The 23,683-nt window shown below is 37.2% G+C and overlaps 1 protein-coding gene across 1 annotated transcript in view; it reads right to left on the bottom strand.

Moving 5' to 3' along the window:
- Nucleotides 1–23,683, bottom strand: part of LOC136258393 (uncharacterized) — a 118,426-nt gene that overhangs the window by 74,542 nt on the left and 20,201 nt on the right. Inside the window, exons 7-12 of the mRNA XM_066051700.1 lie at nt 22,739–23,005; nt 22,415–22,681; nt 6,716–6,748; nt 6,399–6,662; nt 4,676–4,753; nt 3,373–3,447 (exon numbers count right to left, since the gene is read on the bottom strand). Of these exons, the coding sequence (XP_065907772.1) occupies nt 3,373–3,447; nt 4,676–4,753; nt 6,399–6,662; nt 6,716–6,748; nt 22,415–22,681; nt 22,739–23,005 (984 nt within the window). The remainder of the gene's footprint in view (nt 1–3,372; nt 3,448–4,675; nt 4,754–6,398; nt 6,663–6,715; nt 6,749–22,414; nt 22,682–22,738; nt 23,006–23,683) is intronic.

The following is a 23,683-nucleotide window of genomic DNA, read 5'->3' as shown; positions in this document are numbered from 1 at the left end:
AGGAAGGTCGCCTACACCTGCAAATATACTAGTGAACATTTAATCAAGAGTACATAATATTTATATGGGAAATATTATGTACTCTTGATTTAATCCCTACTACAGTTTAAAGGTGACCAGATCTGTGAAAACCAAACACAATCGCACAAGCTTAATTTTACAGTATAAATCATTGAATACAATGGGTGAAATACTTGTGTATTGTTAAAAACTCCATACATTTTTTGAATACTTTGTTCTCTGGTGAAGAAAGTGTCTAACAATAAAAACCTGGATATCATCTTATTCGCCTACTCAAGAGAAGCTCAAAACTCTTTGTTTTGTTGTAGTAGACCCAAGGATACACAAGTTTTGAGCTTTTGTTTATGTCACATTGAAACAGTAGTACATGATCGATCTTTCTTTATTGATTTCACCTTTGTATCAGTGGCAGAAGAAGTAGCTGATGTGAGGGGGCTGACCAGAGTATAGAATCTCTGGCAGCAGGGAGTCTGGGAGGAACGCCACTTCAGCATTCACAATGTCTTAAAGTTCACTTATAAGTATAATTTGAAGCAAACTACCAGCTATTTTAGTCAAAGGTATATAAACCAAGCTATTTGCAGTCTTTTGGCAAAGTTTTTAGCTGTTGCAACATAGTTAATGAACATACAGCATTTAAAAGTTAACCTTTAGACACTTGGAAAACTTGGTATATACAGTGGTCTCTTAAAACAAAAGGTCAGTGCTTTGATTCCTGCTGCAGGCAATTTTTTTTTCATTTTTAGACCACTTTTAGGAACAAGTTTTTATGAAGCACTTTTGACTACTCTATTAGAGTATATTGATATTTTCACAATTTTCAGCCCCACTCCAAGAAGAATCATTTTGGCGAGATATCATCCCCCTTTCAGCAGACTAAGTGGGGTTTCAATCCCCTAGCCAACACCTATGCTTTGTATAATATTATATTGATGAAAGGTGCTACAAGGAAAAACTTACATACACAGTAATTGATTTCCCTATTCATAGCGAACATGATGGTGCAAATTTTTTCATGGTGCAAGTTACAATTGTTTTAGTACAGTAAGTGTCTGTGATTTATGTTCTCTATACTTGCAGTACAAATTGATCTTTCTGTTGTCACTTTGTAGGACTGAAACTCCCAACGTTATTGACATATGAAACTTTGACAGAACATACATTTGGCTAAACAGATTATAAACAGGCTTTCAAAAAATGCACGATTGTGTCGGGTTTTTGCAGATTGCTAACATATACTTGCTTGTAACTTTTTTTTAACATTGTTATGACAGGTGAGTCCACACATACCGCATCAAAAAAAAAGGATGGCACTAGAGTTAATGTTTTCATGTGAATATGTGCCCCAGCTATCAATTGTTGACTCGAAATGGAAGTGGCTCACTTTCACCTATTTCAGCCTGTTATACAGCATTACAAACTAAGATTCCTTTGCAATCAATCCAGTTACCACAAAAATACAGACAATTCCCATTCATAAATGTGAAGCCATGCATTGTGATACCATGAAGTGATGCCTTGTACTGTCAGTAAAAAGAAATGGGACACAAATAGGCTTGAGCCTATATTGCTCAAAATATTACCTATTATTCTTTCCAGAATTCCCAAAATTTTCACGTATTATTCTTTTTTTATTCTTGTGTCTAGCCTATTATTTCAAAATAATTCTCATTTAGTTTCTGTAGCTAGTCATGATCTGACTGCTCTATTAGAGTATTTGAGCGTTCTATTAGAGTATATCGATCTTTTAAAGGTTTTTAGCTCCTTTTCAGCCAGCACCCGTATACTTATGTCAACTATATATCACTCTTAGTAGCTTAACTCTTTCTTCTAGCTAATCAAGAATAGACATGCCTTTTAATTCCACTGATTATTCCCGTGGACATCCAATAATTCTAAAATCACGCCTTTAATCATCCTATTATTCCGGAATTATTCTCAGGTGACCTATTATTCTCAAAAATTATGCTGGCATAATAGGCACAAGCCTAGACACAAAGGAGGACAAATGTAAGTCCATGATGTGTGCTTTTTACATACTGAGGTATGCCAAAAGGCACACATCTAGGAATGAAGCAATGTCGAACAGTGAAAAAATCCAGATTGTAGCCTCATTAACTAAAAGTTGTGGTACCAAATTTACTTGAGAGTATGGGATGAATAGCGAGTAAAATGGATGCCACAACCTTTAGTTAGCAAGTTTCATAATCACTTGCACTCTCTTGAGATGACATTGCTTTGAGCGGTATTACCATAACACCTATTTGAAAATTATGTTGTACTGAAACAGATGCTATTATACAGGCTATAGGAACAATAATAGCTCAATTTACTGAACTACTGTAATTGGTATCTACTCATATGCTCCTATAATTATATAGTCAATTTTAGACCACAGCAAGGTGAAATAAATTTCATTGGCTACTTACAGGTATCTATATCCTGTACATCCCTTGTTTATGTCTCGATAGATCCTTGTCTCTGGGGCAATACAAAACACGGAAATTACAAACCTGTAACATTGGCAAATCATGAGCGTTTAGCTGGATAGCAAGTGCCGTTACAAGTTGACAGGGCTTGTTCTACTCAAGAAAACTACATTTCTCATGTTACAAGCAGCTATGAAGGTACAACAAGCAGCAGCAAAGGTACAACCACGAGCTATTGTCTAAATTAGTTTCGCTCGTGTGCCACAACACAAGGCCTGAGGGTTTCCAAATTCCATAGAACCCTGTGTTTCGATGTCTAACTATTATATAGATGTTGCCCATTATCAATTTCTTAAAGCAGCCGTGATACAAAATTAGGTTTGAGCCAATTATGCTTTGAAAATAGCCTATTATGCTTTTTGATCAGTGCTCAAAAAATCCAGACTATTATGTTCTTAAAATCAAGATTATGCTCTAGAGTTGGCTGTTTTATTAGAGTATATGAGCCTTCACTGACTGCTGTATTAGAATGTGTCACTGCTCTATTATAGTATATCAATCTTATTCCTATGAAATGCGAATAATCAGCCAAGAAACAATAAAATTGATATGAAATGCAGTAATAATGTGTAGTGTGTCCATGCTTTGCTGTATTATTGGCATGCGCAATTAAAATCTTGAAAATCATCCTATTAGGCTGGCATAAAGTTTTAAGTTTTTGCTAACCTATTGTGCTCAAAATTATGCTGGCATAATTTTGTGCAAGCCTATACAAAATTACTAAAAATTGCTTTAGCTTCAAAAACAGTATGTAGATGCACAATAAGAGAACAATATAGAGCTAATAGTTTACATAATGTACAGTTAGGCCTGTTGCTAAGTAGAACTTCATTGCCATAGTTACAGTATATTGGATACTTACTAGGAACAGGAGCAGGGCTTGTGATGGGGTCTACAATCTGTGGTGATGGTGGAGTTGGAGATGTAGGAGATATGACTACAAGAAACAAAATGGATAGTTGCTACATAGTATAGACGCATTTCAACATTGACCAAACATTTCAGTTTTCATGGCACACTTATTCAAACTGCATTTGTTTTGGATTATGTGAGCAACATATTGGTATTGCATTGTATTAAAATTTTAATGTTGGAGGATAAAGTCATAATCAGAGCAAAATCTGCCAAATAACTTTTAAAATCCATACAAACACATCAAAAACATCTAGAGATACTCCAAAGGCACATTTGGACCTAGTTATGTACAATTATACTCCAAAGCTGCTGTGAAGGAAAGTTGTGAAGGAAATTTTCTCATTTTCACCATATCAATATTTTTCTACCATGGTGGCTGAATGAAGCTATAGGAAGTTAGCGACTAACTAGAGTAGACTGAGCCATGGGAGCTACTATGCTGGCATAATGCTTCATGCTTTTGCTAGCCTATTGTGCTTAAAATTATGTTGGCACTATTATACAAAATTACAAAAATTGTTTTTGCTTCAAAAACTGAATGTAGATGTACAATCAGAGAACAATATCTAAAATATAACAATATATTAAATAATAGTTAAAGCATTAAAGAACAATATTTTAATCATGTTAAAGCATTGCTGCAAGTGCTATGCAAAAAAATAAAGCATGAAAAGAGTATATAGTAGAGAGACAAATATAGCACAGGGCAAAGCTGAGTGCTACATTTTGTCTTGAGACCACTCTTTGAGTGTTATATTTTTATATAGCATGAGCAAGGCAATGCCTCAACTGATTTATAAAAGAACTTCCAAGTTTTGAGTAGGAGCTTGAATGAAACAAGTGCAAAATTATTCAAGACTCACCTAGCAAGCCTTCAGTGCAACCATCAACTTTGCTCTAAATACGGATGCACATACCTTTCTGGAGCGCTGTTTCCTCTGCCTCTCCGATTCTCCAGTTAATTGTCCTTTTTAGAGTAGGACACCACGTACTAACTAGTAGTCTCAAGCCCTCGCACATTACTATAACTACCTCGATATAGCACTGTGGTCACTAATATAGCACTGTGTTTGCGTATATGGCACTGTGATCACATGCACCGCTCTGTATGGCAAATATATAGCACTATTTTCACTTTGATCTTTTACTCCAAAGTTCTTAAAGAGGTAGTAATAGTTTACACAATTAGGCCTACCGCTATAATTATGCAGAACTTTATTACAGTATACTGTTTTACACCAGATACTTACTTGGAACAGCAGCAGGGCTTGTGGTGGGGTCTACAATCTGTGGTGATGGTGGAGTTGGAGATGTAGGAGATGTGACTACTAGAATCAAAATGGGTAGTTACTACATAGTATAAACTACATAGCAATTACTGTACATACTAACACATTTCTACATTGATCAAACAATGCAGTTTTGGTGGCACACTTTTTCAGTTACAAACTTAACTGCATTTGTTTTGGATCATATGAGCAACATAATATTGGTTATGCAGTGTATGAAAATTTAATGTACTTAGGGATTTCAGGCATAGCAGGAAACTGTTGCCATGTGTGAAGAAGAGGAATTAGAGCTTCTTTGTGTTTAGAACAGTGTTTATTAATGACATAATTTATTATCTTGAAAAGTTGGTAATTGCAGTTAATAAGAATCTGTGTGGTTATTATATAATATGCTGGGTGCAACTATCTTTGCACATAATCACTAAAAACAAAAGTTTTATGAGCAATAGCAGAAACGGATTCAAATTCTGTAGGGAGATAATATACTGATCAGTTCTCTAGAGACATATGTATATGCACAGCGTTTTTTTTCAGCATGCACTACTGTAAAAATGAATAACCAATTTTGATTGAAGCACTTTGTAAAGAATCCCATTTAGTTATAAAAAAAGTAGAAGAGAAAGAGAAGCACTTACAACACCAGTAACATATGGATTCAGTGTTATGTGAGTACAAGTAACAATACTAAATCACAATTATTAATTGCCGCGAGCTTCCTTAAGCATGTTTTGTCTTCAACTAAACTGTATATGGACTTTATGAATGACCTAGATTGGTAAGCTTCATTGTAGAATAGTTATTTTGTGATACCTGTAGTCTTTATGTGAAATCATGCCTAGTCTATTTGCTGCTCTTGTGCCTATGTACAATAATAAGCCAACAACTCATCGTTATTGTAATTAGAGATTGGACCCACCGATATACTTTTTTATTTTACCCATTATTAACAGTGCTCAAACTTTTGCTGATTATGCTCAACATATTTGTGCCTCAGTTCATACGTTTTGCTAATAAATATGCACTTGATGGGCAAATAATAACTGTCTGAAGTAGAAACTATTGTTTGTCAAAATGTGTTTCAGAGAAAAGATTTACATACTCTAATAGAACAGTCAGCTGACTTGGAGGTACTGATTGTTCTACTGGAGTATATCAGTCTTTTTCTGTGATTTGTATTTGACAAGCAAGGATTTATAGTATGGCACAAGTATTCTGCCTATCTACCATTGTGCTCAATGCTTTCAGGTACTTAATTATGCTCTACATCATGCTAGCATGATCATTTGGTCCCTAATTGTAATCACTCAAGTCATGTCTTCAGACCATTTATTAATGCACTTGTTCTTCACGCTGCTGTGATGCTGTGATACCATAGAACATGCAACGGCAGTAACTGCTAGTCAGTCTCAGTTATTCTGACTTCAAGAAAGCAGAACTAGGCATGAGCTTCAATATTTTCAGCTCTTCATGTTCAGTTTTCTGCAATCACGTGATGATTTCTGATTGGATCTGCAAGAAGCCCACATGTTACTACATGTATATTGGAGATTTAGTTGCACACTTCACAAATAATGAATACCTACACATTTACACATACACTATACTGTATTTCATTATAGAGGAAAATAAAAGTTGCACATTGCAAAACGCCATAATATACTGCACGTATTATGTAAGTACATACCATTGATGCCCATTTTTTTCTCTATTTTAGTAGCCTCTTTCTTATAGTTTGCATTCCTCAATGACTCTATCACATGTTGCCAAGAAGCTTCATAATTCTGCAAGTATTGACGAATCATTGCATTGCAGCACTCTGTAACATTGCTACTGCTATTCTCAATACGTGCAATTGTAGAGCCATCTTTATCATTAAGTAGGAATTTTGCCACATTCTTCCAGTCATATACATTTTCAAGGTAACTTATCAAAAGAGGGTATGTAGGTTCTACATTTCAAGAGATTAACTTGCATAGAATAAAAATCTATTGGTTGACTTACTTGGTATGTTGCGTGACTTGCCAGGGGGAGTACCTATGTATGAATTACACAAAAATATTCAAATTTCAAGATAGCAAAGACAGCTACAACAGTAGTAGCAAGAGTTAATAATAAGAGAGGAGAGTGTCTAACGTCGTATAGTCCTGTAATAGATGATTGCGCAGAAGTTAAACGGCTTCTTTTCCGCGTAACGTACAGACTGGTTAGTATATTTTCGCATTTAACCACAAAGGCTATCCCAGACACAAGGGCGTGCATTCAACTCGATGTTCAAGTTCACCACGAAGAGCATCGCTCTGTTGCGTAAAGAAGTGTGGCTGTTAACCTCGAAGATAACTGTGGGGGAGAGCGTCTGAGAAACCAATAAACACTGAACCAAAGGAGGAGTATCGCTTCGAATTTTCACTGCGTCGCCATGTTACCCTACCTTTAAGCATTCTTGAATTGAAGGAACACTGTTCCCTGTACATACAGCTCAGTATTTAGTTCAGTCTTCGAATATTGTCGAGGATTCATCACGGTGCGGCTAAACTAATTGCGGTAAAGAAACGAACAAATACTAGAACCCTATACGTTACACGGAAAGGAAGCCGTTTAACTTCTGCGCAATCATCTATTACAGGCCTATACAGCGTTAGACACTCTCCTCTCTTATTATTAACTCTTGGTAGTAGTATGGCACACTAATGTATTGAACTGTATAATTAGTGTATTCTAAAATTATGGAGGAAACATACTTAGAATTTAATTCACAATTAAACCATGTTACCTATGGTGTTATGGCCCTTTATTACACAACCCAGATAATACGACAATCACAAACATTCTAATAGGTGCCCCACTAATACATGAGGTTTACATCAGTGCAATTTAAACCAAGTTAATTTACAAAACAGATGAGGTAATTGTGGTAACCAAAACAACTGTGATTAGGATGTACGCATGTGCGAAATAGGCACATGATTATTATCTGTCACCTCAACACGACGTTGGCACTACTCAACCTTCAGCTGGTTCCTTTCCCCCTCCCACCCAACCCACAGAAGGTATTGCTGACCACTCCTGGCATGTAAAAAAGGTAGTATCTCTGGTTGTGACAGAGATGGTATTCACTGTACTCATAAGCACTACGTACATATATAGGTACGCAATAGACAAAATATAATAACAATGTGTTGTGTTGCAGTTAACAATATTGTTTACTCAGAAGTAATGAAACAAATTAATATTACCATTAATGTCTTGTGTCATATAGCAACTACGGTGTGTACAACTAATACAATTCTCTTCAATCAGGGCAAGCAGTATTTGCAGTGCAAATCTAATGCATGTATAGCAGTGTAATGATTTACAGGGTGTCTTTTAATGTTGTAAGTGGTACAGTGGTGATGGAGCCATCACCACCAGGTAATTCATTGGTATGGTTAAGGTTCAATGAGGTGTTTTCTGGTTTAAAACAATTCAAATAAAGGTGTTAGGTGTGTGTTATACTGGTGGGAGCCTACCAGTGCCATCGACTGATTGCTCAGTTGTAGGTATAGGAAACCTCCCTTGTTTTACTATTTCCTATGATCCTTAATTTTCCTTCTTTAAGTGGTCTAAATGAAGAACAGTACAAGAAGCACATCTGCAATCAATCGTGAATAATATGGATGGTTTCCATTATCACTAGATGAACAAAAAATTGAAAATTTTATATGGGAATAGGGATTGCTGAAAAGGCCACGAAACAAGAAGGGATCGCTGGGGTGGTAATGTAAACCACAAATCCCTATCATAGATTAATTTTTCATTACATGGTCCATCATATTGAGACAAGTCAAAATAGGGATGTGTGGTTTATATTACCATACCAGTGATCCCATCTTGTTTCATGGCTTTTTTCAGCAATCCTTATTCCACTTTTACAATGTTTTATTCATCTAGTCTGTGCACTTTTTTTTAAATCCAGTAATGAAAAAAGCCAAGACATTTTCTTAATGTTTTATTGATAATGATGATTATTGTAGTGAATTTAATAGTTGTCAAGTTCAGTGCAAGCTTTGTTGTTATCAGACACACTGGACTGCATTATGAGAGTACAGTGTATTTATGTGACTGTGTATGTTACAAATTCCTAATATTTAGTATAGTACATGTATGTTGTAGTCCACTCAAGACCCACAGTTACTGTTGTAAGATTAGCATCCTCATGCAGTGTTCATGAATACACGGTATGGTGCTAAGCTAGCTACCTGCCACAATACATATATGCATGCATGGAACTCTGACAAGCATATAATTATAAGTTAAACAGTCAGTGGTTGTGGATTTATTATTTCAGCCAAGACAGTACACTAATAGAAGAATGACATACAGTTTTCTAGGGGTGCATGAATTACAATTATAGTATGAGCATATCATTATGATTGGCTCACTGGTGCACAGTAGTATCAATGATATGTCAGAAAAGAGATACGTAATATAGTTTGTGCAGAGTTTGTTTGTTGTTCATGCTAGTATTGTATGTCCATCAGGTATATACTGTATACCACACTGAAGGAATCAATGTTGTGGGCATGTATAAATGCATATGCATGGCCTCCCACAAAACAATATGTCACACATGCATCACATCATATTTATACAGCTAGTCTGTAGACTGTAGAGTAGCTAATGTTGCATACACAGACATCATTCATGGCAACAAAGCCAATAGCTGGGTTATTGTTATTAGTGCTTTACAGTGACCAGCACTGAAGGTCTGACAGCAACATGTGCTGCAGCCTTAGGATTACCTAACCTAATGTCAAGGACTTAGACTTAGTGACTTATAGCTGAAAATGTGTAACAGAAAAGGGGCCAAATTAAGGAAAAAAATCCCTCCAACCCCAGGATTCAAACTGCAGGTCACCCAATGTCTAGTCGGGGCCACACTCAGTCTCCTCCAGGAAGGATGGATTTTCTTCCTTAAACCTAAAGTGTTTATTGTTAATAGTGCTTTACAGTGACCAGCACTGAAGGTCTGACAGCAACATGTGCTGCAGCCTTAGGATTACCTAACCTAATGTCAATGACTTAGACTTAGTGACTTATAGCTGAAAAGGTATTACGAACAGCATGAAGCCATGCTGTTTACACAATGTAGTCATCCATTGCACTCGCAAATAGTTTTAATTAACAAGATTAACTGACTCCACCCAACTTTTTGATTTGCATGGAAAAGGAAATGGTGTATAGAAAGCATATTCATAACATGAAAGATCTCTGGTATCAGTGCTATGGCACTTCGTTATGTCTCTGTGAGAGAGTGCTTACTCATCAGTAGCAAATCTTGATAATGCACCTTACAGGTAGAAGTATATTGCTCACCATGTAGAGACGCTATTTGCGATCTTTTAAGTATAAGAAGTGTTGCTACAGCCTTGAGTACTTAACTAACACTATACCAAAGCTCACACGATGGAATCCTGTAATTTTATTGTTATATGGCTTCTTTCATATACAGAACTGCTGCTGCTGCTGCTGTTCTTTACTTGTAATGCTGCTGAAAATAGCTGAAAGTGAAGTGTAATGGCCACTTCACTTTCGAGTCAGTAATTGATTGCTGGGGCAAGTGTTCAGATGAAAACAAATCTGGAACCACTCTTTCTTTGATGCAGTAAGCAGATATCACTGTAGGTATAAAAACACAAAATGGTACAGTCTTAAAAATCCGGAGTGAAAAAAGTTGTGAAGTAAAGGTGGCGGCCAAGAAATGGCTGTGATGATGTTAATGCTAATAAATTTTAACAATGCAAAAAGTTGGTGGCCAAGAAATGGCTACATGCTAATAAATTTTTAACAATGCACACAGGCATTATTAAAAATTTTAAATCAGGCGCGTGCTCACAGCTGGCCAAAAACGTGGGCACACACCTGGTTTACCGAAATTGTTTTTGTAAAAGTGTGTGTATATGTGTGTGTGTGTGTGTGTGTATGTGTGTGTGTCTGTGTGTGTGTACCTATCTACGTTTGTCCATACGTACCCACATGAGCAAAATTGTTTAATGGTGAAAGCAGCTTTTACGTAAGATATCAAAGCAAAATGAAGGCTGCACTAAACTTCCGCACAGGTAAACTTTACTCTGAGGTCATTTCTTTTTTGGCGATCTGAAATATGGGTGTGGCGAGTCTCCTCAGACTTTGTGAATTGCCTTCCCTTTGGGTTTTACAGGCATTTAACAATTGAGAAACAACAATGCTAGCCTTATAGACTACCAGAAATAGCCTATCTTTTCAAGTTGGGAAGGGGGCGTATCCCCTACATAAGCAAACAAAGATGAAGAGCAGCTCTGAGGCTTTGTCGAGAGAATTTGTGGGAAAAAAAAAACACAATAATCAAACTATAGAAAGTTTAGAAGATACTTCTGTTCATAATATGTTGTTAAAAGCAGTTTGTTTAAGAAGCGCTTCCTTAGCAGTGCATAGCAACGTAATTGAAGGATTACGAAAATTTCATGAATTACAAAATCCGAGAATTACAATAAATCAATTATGTATTATTGCACACCCAAACTTATTGGTTAATTCCAGATGAGTTAGCTAGCTGCATGGCACTTGGTTTTTAGAAATAGCATAGCATCAACTTGTTTAGCATTAACATCATTGCAGCCATTTCTTGGCCACCACCTTTGATTTCACAACTTTTTTCACCCAGGCTTTTTAAGGCTGCACCAATTTTCACAGCTTGACTGTTTTTGCATGGATTTCACTTCTTTTTGCGCTTTATAAGGCCCCAAAACCAGGCTGACTTTGAGGTTTTTTTACTCACGTTTCTTCTTTTATATGCAGATACAATGGTGATTATTGAAGACAGACTTATAATGTATTGCATTTGCATGATTAAATTCAATATTTGAGTAATGCTCTAATAGAGTGCACAGTTGTTTGAGGACTTCTAATAGCTAGAACATACATAAAATGTTCTAGGACAATCTAGAACTTCTATTGGTAGATTTATGAAAGTACAAACGTTTGATTGGGCCATTCCAAATAATTTTTTTGTTTCCCATCCTGGACTTAAGCATATTTGCATGCGGGCGGGCGGTCCATTTCCATTATTTTATTATAAGATTAGCAGATTTTGAAGCCATTATTTGCCTGGCACAACCATAAAAAGCTGCATAAAAGCATGCTTAAGCTTGTTCCTTCCTTTTTAAGTTGCAAAAATAGCAAACGTGAAGTACGTGCCAACGTGATAGCACTGTTGACACGTGAGCTGACACTGTTTCAAGATGGCTTTTACTGAGCCTGTCAGTATGCAAGAATAACTGGAAAATAATGGAAGAATACGGAATAATGGAATATTTAGAGCTGACAATAACTAGATGCGGGCAGTGGACGGGAAACGGAAAATTTATTTGGAGTGGCCTTATAAGAGGATTTCAACTAGAATTTATATTTATAAAGCAGAAATTAAGCGAGGTGATCAGCCAAGGTAGCAGTGGTTTAGTAGTTAAGGATGCAGGAGTTAGGTATGGAATTCCCTGGTTTGAACTCTGGTAAGTTTTTCGGTATTTTGTTTGTACACCTTCTTTACCTGTGGTGAGTGCTCTATTAGAGTATCTCAATCCCACGATTTTACACTTGTTTGGTTTTTGCTTTATAACTTTGTCGCTATAACTCTATTGCTATTCAAACTATCAAAAGGCACTGCTACGATGATCAGCCTATCTACACACCAATTTCCAAGTTATTCCTATACTCGATTTACCCTGTAGCCGTGACAGAAGTTTGATCTTTTTTATGTGAATAAATACTCATATTCCTCAAACTCTCAGCAAACTTGGTGCGTGAATCTACCATTACATGCTCTTCATTTGTGCCAATGATTGAGGCAATAGAGTTACACATTTGCATTTTTTTGCAAAGTGTGTGCGAAAATAAATTGAAGCCCCCGTAACCCCCCGTACAGCATAAGAAAAGAACAAAGAAATCAAAACAATACTTTGAATGCCCATGTCTCGCAAATGATATTTGCAAATTTTATTATGTGGGCTATCCTACCTGGTGGACAGCAATAATGCAAAAATGGTGTGCTTTGGAGAAGGGGCCATGGAGCTATGCATACGTGAAAAAGCTGTTTTCTTTCTTCCTGTCAATATACTCACAGTGAGCTTTCTTGGCCACACAACACACTACCACGTGTCTTGATATAATTGTAATGCATTCTTTTGGGCTGGTCTCATGGATGCATCAGACACTGTCTAGTACATTAAAAATATGTAAGCATGAGTTCACCAGTTTTAATTATGTTGCAAAAAGTAAACAAACAAGTACGAAAACGTATATATTTGTAGGTGTAGGTTCAGTGGAACCTCTCTTATCTGAGTGGTCTGGTACATACGTGAAATTCACACATTGCATGGAGTTGAAGTATGGATGTTATTCATGGGGTCAAGCCCCATATTTTAATGGAAGCACTAGTTTAGATGTTCTCATTCAGAATGTTTTTGTAACTGATTAAAATTAATTAAGTACTTACAGAAAAGAGCAATGACTATTCTATTAGAGTGATTGCTCTATTAGGGTGGTTGACTGCTCTATAAGAGTATCTTGATCTTCTGTTTCAAGCACTGAAAAGTTGCTTGAAACACTTCTTATTAGTAAACCATAGCTAATGGACTTTTGCTCTGAAAATTTGGACATATATATTAAAATTGTGAACCTTTTTTCTAAGAAAGTAGTTCTTCAGAACCTCTCTGGCTATGGACCTGTGCCTGTACATTAGTCTCCCAAAATAATGTGGCCATCTTGTTGCATATTATTATGATTAAGAGTATTAATTGAGTTACATAGCTGTTTACTTTTTTGGTGGCTTGTTTATTCTACTAATAATAACTACCACTTGGTTGCTAGGGAGGTAAGTGTTTTTGGCAATAATGCACATGCCCGAAAGTTGCCACTTTTGGCAACTCCTGGGATGTGCGTAATTGCCAGTTTTGGCAATTCCAGAAATCACCAAAACTGATCATTTCCCAGAAATGCCAAATTTGGCAACTTTCAGGATGTGCACAATTGCCAAATTTGGCTATTCCTGTGCACATTGTGGTACCTTCACAAAGTTACCAACATTGGAACTTATAAGCAGTAGCTAGCGGAAAATTCCCAAGTTTGGAATTTTACGTACTTACTTATATATTTCCTGGTATAAAGAATTGATTGTGGGTTTTAATGTCCAAATTTGGTAAAAATAGTATTGATGGATTATGCCAATATTAGCAAAATTGCTTTTTAGAAATTCCTTAAGTTGGCAATTTTGGTAATCCGATGACTTGTTAATATTGGAAATTTGCCAATTTTATTTTTAGTCATTCCACAACTTTGCCAATTTTGGTAACTACAAAACTTGCCAATTTTGGCAATTACAAACCTTGCCAATTTACGTAATTACAAAACTTGCCAATTAGGCGCAATCGTCGCTAACTAATTCATGTAAATGAGCCACCTCATAGGACTCTTCCCATAGTAGAATCACAACCTACGCAGATATCAACAGACATTGACATCCCAGAAGATAACCCAGCACCAAATGCTGAAATAGCAATGCCTCCACCAGTAGTTGAGTTTAATAGTCCACGCAGATCTGGGAGAGTTACTAAGACCCCTAAGTGGATGGAGAACTATGTTCCATCATGAGAAAAGAACACTGTAAGTGATATTTACTATAGTTAACATGCATACATTTTTTTTCCTGCTGATTATGCATCATAATTATTTTATGCAGTATTGTTAGGAAGTTTTATGCATATGTAGTGTGTGTATATCAGTTTTATACTTGCATACGTATGTAGCATTTTTTTTACAAGAAGGGAGATGTAACAAGTAGCCCTTGTAATTTAAGCTATGTCATGATTGTACACATGATTTTGGTGTGCGTTATTTCTTGAAATTAAGATTCACTACACGTGCTAGGGTCCGACTATCGTTACAATTACGAGTGGTAAATTTGTCTGTGTCCTGCTTGTATTTCTGTGTAGTGTAGTTATTATTATTTTAGCACTAATGTACTTTTTATTCTATGTTTCATATTTGTTTCTTTCAGTTGGTCTGGTAAGGAAGAACGGCTTATGTTGATTACCTAGAGGACAAACAATGAATCAAATCACATTAAATCATTATAGTCAATAAACTACAAGCCACATGACTAATTTGGGCTGTCCAGACAATGGACAATGGAGGTGCCCAGATAATAGAGGTCAGGATAAGGGAGGTTCAACTGTAACCTCCCTTGTTTACCTACTTTATCTATCATCTCTAAAATTCCTGATTTTCCTTATATTTGTAAACATGATCAGTGAAAATGAAGCCAATTTATGGTACCATGTGTACTGCCAGTGAAGAGAAATAGATGGAGAAAGGTAAGTCCATGATGAGTGCATTGACCATACTGTGGTATGCCACAAAGGCACCTGTCAAGTTGAAGTGATGTCTAACAGTGAAACACAACGTTTTAAGTGGGTCAGTACTGTTGACCCGGTTGACCAACTGACCCGAATAGTAATCTGGATGGGACCCGGATCTGACCCGCATGTGACCCGATTTAATTAGAGGCGTGCCTCAATAGCCAGATTAAAAGTCACAAGTTTCAAGTTCAATTATATAGTTAGCCCAGCAATTTTTTACACTATAGAAAGGATTGTCTGCAAGAAGTGAGTAGCTACATATTATCAAGTGGGTGTGGCTCCACATCAGTCTACATACAGCTATATATATATATACAGCAATTAAGAATTTCCAGAAGTTAGTTATCTACATTTCAACGGATCCAGTGATGCCATGCATGCCTACAGAGAAACCCAATACAAATCCTACAAGTGGGAATGGCTCTACATATCCCGCACTGATGGCAAAGCATATTCCTGAATGGTGGGTGTGGCTCCACGTAAGTTTGTTGAGTGTTTACAACCTCATTTCCACCAAAACAATCAAGCTTGTTAACTTATAGTCACACGTGATCTCATCCAGGTCAGACCCAGATATTCAGTGAAGTGGGTAAGACCCACTTGACCTGGACAAAATGTCACCGAAATGACCCAGATAAGCCGGATAACCCGGAAATCAAGCCTGTAGTCTTAGCTGTTATTGAGTTGCACTGGTCAGAAGGCATCAGTCAATCAGCAGAAAATTCCTCTAAACAATTTTTTTCTTAAATTTCATAGGATCTTATTGGAAGCATTTTGGACCACACTGAAGGCACAATTGTATACTGTCAAGGTGAAAGTATTGTTAGGCTGGTTTGTGGTCAATACATTTTTGTTAGAAAAGTGCACACCTCATACTGTAATTCCACAGTACTATCATATGATCAAGACTCACGGTAGTGAGGCGCGTGGCCAAAAAACTACAAAGCGCACGCCACAAATAAAACGCGTGCGGCTACTACCTTGAGTTATTTACGTGTAGAGATGGTTTCACAATTTTAGCCCTGAATTACACAATCATTCCCATTAGAAATGTATTGCACAGCTGGCGCCGGAATTGTAAATGAGTGGTTATCTTGTCGCAACCGCGAAAATAAGACCAAGTTCACTTCATTTCGCTGATATCTCGGCTTGTGTTAGCGTTATCGCCATTATTATCATTGAATGTAACTGCTTTTGTGGAGTAATACTGGCACAGGAGTTTTCTAGCACTGGATTGCCTGTACTGCGGATTTTTTTACCAAACGCCTAATCCATACGATAACTTTTAAAGACGCGGCGTGGACACAAACCCAACACTCATATAAACGTATTGTGAAAGCGTGAAGAACGTAACTTCCCTAGGGAGAGTGTTTTCAGTATAATTCCATTTAGCGCCACCCATGTAATATCACGTGATTGCTTTCATTCGTGTAGACATTGTCACTCCCAATTCGTACTTAACTTTCTGACGAAAAGGTGCTCATGCACAGTAAAGCCAGACGGCTAGTGACTAACATCACATGTCATGCAAGCTAATAATTGATACATACAACAATACAGTATTTCACAAAGTGCACTTTTAAAATAACCACTGTCCCATGTTGGTAGACAAATAAGAACGATTATTGGCTTTGCTTCTTAATGTTGGATCTGCCATTGTGTACTTGACAGGACACAAATCCTCAGTGCTGCCAAGAAGGAGATGGGGGTGGGGTGCAACTAAGGTTTCTGCGGATCCTCCATTTGTCATCTGGCCAAGCTAATGGCATGCCTTCTTCCAATAAACCAATGTCTGAATTTCACTGTACCTGTCAAGAAACACAACACGTTAATTGTGTGGTCAATCTAAACCTAGGTAACAAGTTTGGCATGCACTATAAAACACATTAACCAGCAGCCAAAGGTTCTACAAAATCTCATTGCACATCAATGTACCTGGAAAACCAGGACACCTTCATAATCAGGGCAGTCTCATGATCTAGACACTGGTGGTTAGAGCCATTACTAATAATTGATCTGTAAAATAACTAGTGGTGGGACGTCCAAATGTCTGAAAATTTGAACATTCGTTCATTAAGGAGATATGTGACAAATGCATTTTACCAACAAACATTAGTTACCATGGTTACTATAGTATATAAGCATAGTAACATTTGAGAAAATAAATTTAGATTACATTGTAACACTATCTCAATGACAACAGTACATTTCTGCAAAAATATATGAATGCATATTGCACTGAAATATTAGAAACACACCTTCAAGCATAAATTTACAGAACCTTCGAATGTGATCATGAAATGTACATTCGTCCCAGAAACTAGGTAGGGAAAGAAAACGGTCTGACTATTAGATCTGTGAAACTATTGGGACACCAAACATCTTACATAAAGTAACATGTGCCTGACTAAAACACAAATAAATCCAGTCATTTAGACCATTGCCAGTCAACACGCAGCAAAAAACCTTATTCATGCAAATATTCACTTGTGTTTATCTTTTACCTGCAGCTAAAGTTCCTGGAAATTCCAGTCAAGACTCACGACTATAGTGACATCTATAACTGATATATTCTCACACTACTGAGAACACATCTGTAAACAGCAAGTTGGCAAAGTTGGCACTACAAAGACAAAAATATGGACTCACGAGTCCCAACTGACTTGGAGAATTACAATGCTATAATCACAATACATGTAATCATTGGTCCCAATCTGCCCATAACACAGACGTTAGCAATATGGTGTTGATGATGCAGTACGCCACAATAATGAGACCTTGAAAATGCAGGATAATGTGACGCAGTTAAGACCTCATAGTATAAACAACAAATTATGTAACAGGAGCACATTTAATGCACCTATCAATGTAATGCCCAACTACCACAGGTACGGGCTGAAGGTGGGGGAAGGTCGAGTTGGTGAGGGAATGGACCATTAAGTTTCCTGGTGGGGATTTGTCATTGTCCAAGAAACACACCAATGCTGCATTTCATGGATGCTGACTTACTATTTGTCATCACGAAAACCTGCTTGAAATAACTTGCAACTGGAATAGCTACACTGTGACAGGCACAATGGGTGATTGTGCAAAGCCCAACTAACCCCGGGTTTCGCTACTGAATATGTGGGGCAATGTTGTATCACCAGTACTTCCCAGTAGGTGGGGAATAATTTTCAGGGATGAAATCCCCACCTCAGCCGTACCTGTGGCAGGGGTATAGCTAGCCAGAAGGTGATGGAGGGGCAGGCATTCCCCCACAAAACACTCAAAATCATTGTTTATAAAACAGGCTAATGACCTAATGATGGGCTAGCCAACATACAATGTTGTATTATTACAGCTTAAATAACTAGCTACGTAATTATTTCATTACTGATTGCTTATCACTTATCAATGGAGGCATATTCGTCAAGCATCATCACAACTGTACTCCAACAAATTCATCCACAGTCCGGTAGAACTATATTGTTAATGTTTTAGTGCAAATACAAGTTACTTTACATTAGCCACAGCCTGTGCTGCAGTCCTAGCACACTGCTGACAGGATAACGTGTTCACTCACTTCACTTGGCACAATTCAAATGCCATATATTGCATGAAATCCCACCTGTCTTGCTAGCAGAACTTGTAAGCTTGTGACTAATCCACCTGACTGACTGACAAAGTCAAAAAATTAACTGGCATGCCACTGCACTGCCGTACAAAGGTCTAGTGTGATCGACTCGAGAAAAGAAACTTGGTACATTTAACCAGACTTTATCACCTCGTAGGCAGTTTTTTGTAGCATCATCTGGTCTCCTTTGTCACTTGTGAGTTGCGACTCCTACCGCAGGGAGGTCACTTAGAGCAGGTCACTCTTTTTAGATTAAAAAATGCTCTACCACGTGAGTAATCATAGAAGTGTGTCTCTAATATTTTCGTTTGGTGGATTCACTAGCGGGTTGAATGTTGTGTTAGTGTGTGCGCATTTACTAGCAACTCCTGGTGATACCGCGTAGTGGCACACATAATTTAGTCATTTGCGTCTCAGTTTAATACTGATAAGCTTGTGATTTGTGACGGAGGTTTAAAAAAAAACTTAGTGATGGGCTACGCCTGACCTGTGGTAGTGGGGCTTTACATTGATAGGTGCATAACAACTATATAAGTAGCAACCACCATCTGAGGTTCCTCCTAATATGCACTCAACTGCTAACTCTAATTAATTTATTCATGTTCAGCCAAGACTGAAGAGAAGGACTGAAACACGTGCACCTTATTTACACACATACAAAAACATTTTATAAGCGATATTAACTTACAGTTTGATCTACACACTTTCGCAAAGTAGTTCACAATCAAGGTGATGCGCTATTTCCGTATTTGGTAATACCACTTGTGCTAGTAGGGGAAGTCCCTTTCACACCTCCAGTAGCACATGTGAACACTTGTAAATGTACGCCGATACTCTTACGGATTGTGAGTTTTGTGACCGTGTGTCCTTTAACCACTGAACTATATGTGGTGGCACTCATGATGGGAGTACACCGGCAATTAATGTATTGAGGAATCCACTGCACCGAGCACCGCGGTGGTCTGTCTGATGATGTTGTCTCCTCCCCCAGTTTTCCATCTTAGGTATAATAATTGTTCTTAGTAGCTTCTGTATGGAAGAACGGCTATGCCGAAATATTTGTGCTAAAAAAATCATCCATGCAGTAAACCAAATCGGTGCTATTAAATATCTTACTTGATTCAATTTCAAAGGGAAATTCTTTTAAAAGCTATCCTGTAAGGCATATGTATACCCCAGCAAATCCCCATAGTTGGCATGTTTGCATGTGAAAAACACACTAATGTGTACGTCCTCATATCCTCAGGTCCCTGCTGTCACAAATGTCTGGGCTACGGCCATCCTCCCTTCTAAAAGTTGTTTCAGTACTCTACCTCATACCAAAAGTGGTAATCATATTGTCGGATAAATCATGCACACATTATACATAAGCAACTAATATTGATTTCACATTGCAACAATTATCAGTTGTGATTGAATATGATGTCTGATAATCCTTAATTCACTAGTCTCCAGTACCTCTGTTTTGAGCACTGCAAGAACTTTTTAACACCAAGTAAGAGCACTACTACTACCAGCTCACCTACGAGAGCATTACTTGCTTACATCAAGTACAACCAATATGTGGTGTATATGATATGTGTGTACATGGGTAGTAGTATGTATAGTGTTTGCATATTTTGTGTGTGCCTTGTGCTTGTATATGATGTATGCGTGCGTCTATGTATTGAAATGAAAATCTGGTGTTCACACGTTTGTGTGATCTCTATAATAGACCCTCAGCAAAGCATCTTGTGCTGTGACTGGCAAACCAAGTTGCTGAGTTGTCCTTGTGGCCTATATGGCAGTGGCCATAGCAGGTTTTATTCATGGAAAAGTATCAATATAATTATTCTAATAGAACAGTGAGGCAAAAATACCCTAATAGAACAGTCATCAAACAATATAGCATAAAGTGTTAAATTTCTACTCCCAGATGTAAATCACAGAGTTGCTATGTCATTTTTCAGATTTGGTATCCTCCCAGACAACCTACAAAAGCATGCTTTGCAAATAAGTGTATTGCACACATCTTTAGTGGTAATCCTGACTGTAGCCATTACTTGGCCAGACCATAAATTGCAGTTTTCACCAGCTCTGGTTCTAATAACAATTTACAGCTACTAGGAATGTATGATATATGTTCATCACATTGTGTTTTGTCTCAACACCGCTACAATGCAGAATTCATCATACACCCCCCATGGCTTGAGTTTTTAACTGATAAAAATTAGTGATATCCCCTCCAAAAACACCTTCGCTGTAAAAAAAGACGCGTCCAAGAAACTACAAGTACCTGAAAAAAAAAACAGCTCAGCTGTAGAAAAAAAACTAACAGGCAACTGAAAGAGCTGATATCTGGAGCGGCCAAGAATCAATGTTGCTACAACTACCAAAGTTTTACCAAATCCATGCTCAAGTAAAATGAAAGTAACTGGCAGCCAAAACAGCTGATATCTGAAGTGGCCAAGAATAAAATTTATTTTGATACAACCAACTACAATCATTAATGAAGTTGTAATATTGAATCTTAATCATTCAACTGTGTTCTATACATTCATCCCTGCTACATCGTAAATTAATTCTTTGTTACTCTAATTGGCTGGTAATTTGGCCGCCTTTTTTTTCTCTCTATACTGACTATTGAAAAAGGCGGCCAAATTACCAGCCAATTAGAGTAACAAAGAATTAATTTACGATGTAGCAGGGATGAATGTATAGAACACAGTTGAATGATTAAGATTCAATATTACAACTTCATTAATAATTGTAGTTGGTTGTATCAAAATAAATTTCATTCTTGGCCACTTCAGATATCAGCTGTTTTGGCTGCCAGTTACTTTCATTTTACTTGAGCATGGACTTGGTAAAACTTTGGTAGTTGTAGCAACATTGATTCTTGGCCGCTCCGGATATCAGCTCTTTCAGTTGCCTGTTAGTTTTTTTTCTACAGCTGAGCTGTTTTTATTTCAGGTACTTGTAGTTTCTTGGACGCGTCTTTTTTTACAGCGAAGGTGTTTTTGGAGGGGATACATATACATGTGACTGAATCTTGTCTTATTGCCACAGTATTACATAAACACTAAGCTTTATGAATGTGCTATCATATTTCACTGTCACAGTGAACCAACATTAAGTAATCTGCTTTTGTTTGCTGCTTTTCCAAGCTCAGTGGTGAGCCATATGAGCCGTCTGGTGCTTTGATAGGGTCCTGGCCAACCAGGAGATTGCTGTGTGTGGCTGCACAGCTATATGGTATTAGATAATGACCTGTGCTGTAAATTTCCTTTCATTATAGCCAGTTATTGAGCCCTAAATGGCATATAACCTGGTCTAGTTCATCCCTAAAATTTCCTCCTCAAATTAGTAAACAGCCTCTTGCCCTCCTTCCAGTGCCCACCACCCACCCCTTTAGGGCTTGCCTGATAGAGTCAATCAGGGTTTAAAACCATCGAAAATGATGGGAAAATTAGCTGTTCTTTATTTGTTTAGTGGAAGGTAAATACTTGTAAATTTTGGTGCACATACATAACTAAAACCATTAATTAAGCTACAACACACTGAATACTTAAAACAGATGTTTCTCTATACTTATAAATAGGCAATAATACCAGTTTTCCCAGAGGCAGTCACATAATACTGCAGTAGTTATTAAAGAGCTCATACTTTAAAACCCACCTGTTACAGTCAGTTTGGCTGTAGATCTGTCACTATCTCCATATTCATTACTGACAATACACTCATAAGACCCACCATGACTTTTTGTTACACATTTGATGCTAAGAGTACTCCCACGTGCACTTTCTCCTTGGATATCTACTGCATTTTGGTTCCACTGATAGGTGAAGGATTCCTTCCCTACACCACTCACTGTGGCAGTAAGCTTCACAGTCTGTGAAACTTCTACACTTAGACTGGTTGGTGTCACTGTAACCTTTGGCAAACCTGTTAACATGACACATGTATACTGGTTGTGAAGTATGTATAACAGTACATTCATACCAGTAACTGTCAGTTGAACAGGATCTGATGAGACACTACCTCCGTCATTGCTAATTGAACATAAGTAAGTGTTATCATCAGATGACCTCACATCTGGGATCACCAGGGTATTGGTGTATATACCAGTCACTTTAGCAGGAAATGATCCTGATCCAATTGTCCACTCGTATTTCACATCGTCACCAGTAGCAGAACACATGAAAGTGGCCTTTTGTGTGAGGTCTACTTCTTGAGGTGATGGCAGTGTTGTAAAAGTTGGAGGTGTTGCTAAGAAGGAAATAATTTTGTTTAAAATTTTAAACGAGTGAAGAACTGTAGCTAGCATTTTGTATACAACACAGGAAGGGACATGTTGAGAGATGAATACAGCACAATGGTTTGTTAGTGCTGTATATTTTGTCTCTTAGTCTGCTGTTTTTATAGTCTAATGCTCCATTAGTCTTAGTCCCTTCCAAGTGCTATATTCTTTATAATTATGCACAAGGATAGGGAGTGCTTTAAAGAGTTGTCTATTCATGTTTCTCATCTCTCTGCATAGCATATACTGTATTTAGTTTTGGTAGTGCAACTACAGTACTGGCGCAAAAATTTTATCTCTACTAAGACAGAAACATATCATCTATGTAGTCCAATGAATAAGCTTTTAATTGATATAAGGTTTTTAGTTAATAACATCAGACAAGATTGTCTGTGCTGGCAGTTTAGAAACAATTCTTTAAGCATGCATTACTTGTAATGGTCATGCATTTAATGATGACCGATATATCAGCCTATGTAGCTTATTATTGTTATAGAGTTAACCAATATTTTAAATTTTAATTATCCTTAAAATTCCTACATTAATATTTTTCCTATCAATCATGCATACATAAATTCTGTGCACCACATTATTGGAATAAATGGTGCCAGAAATATCCAACATTAATTGCATTACAAATGTATACC

Source organism: Dysidea avara, chromosome 6, assembly GCF_963678975.1.
Source record: "Dysidea avara chromosome 6, odDysAvar1.4, whole genome shotgun sequence".
Taxonomy (NCBI): Eukaryota; Metazoa; Porifera; class Demospongiae; order Dictyoceratida; family Dysideidae; genus Dysidea; species Dysidea avara.
Note: the sequence above shows the minus strand (reverse complement) of the source record. Positions and strands in the feature narration are given on the sequence as shown.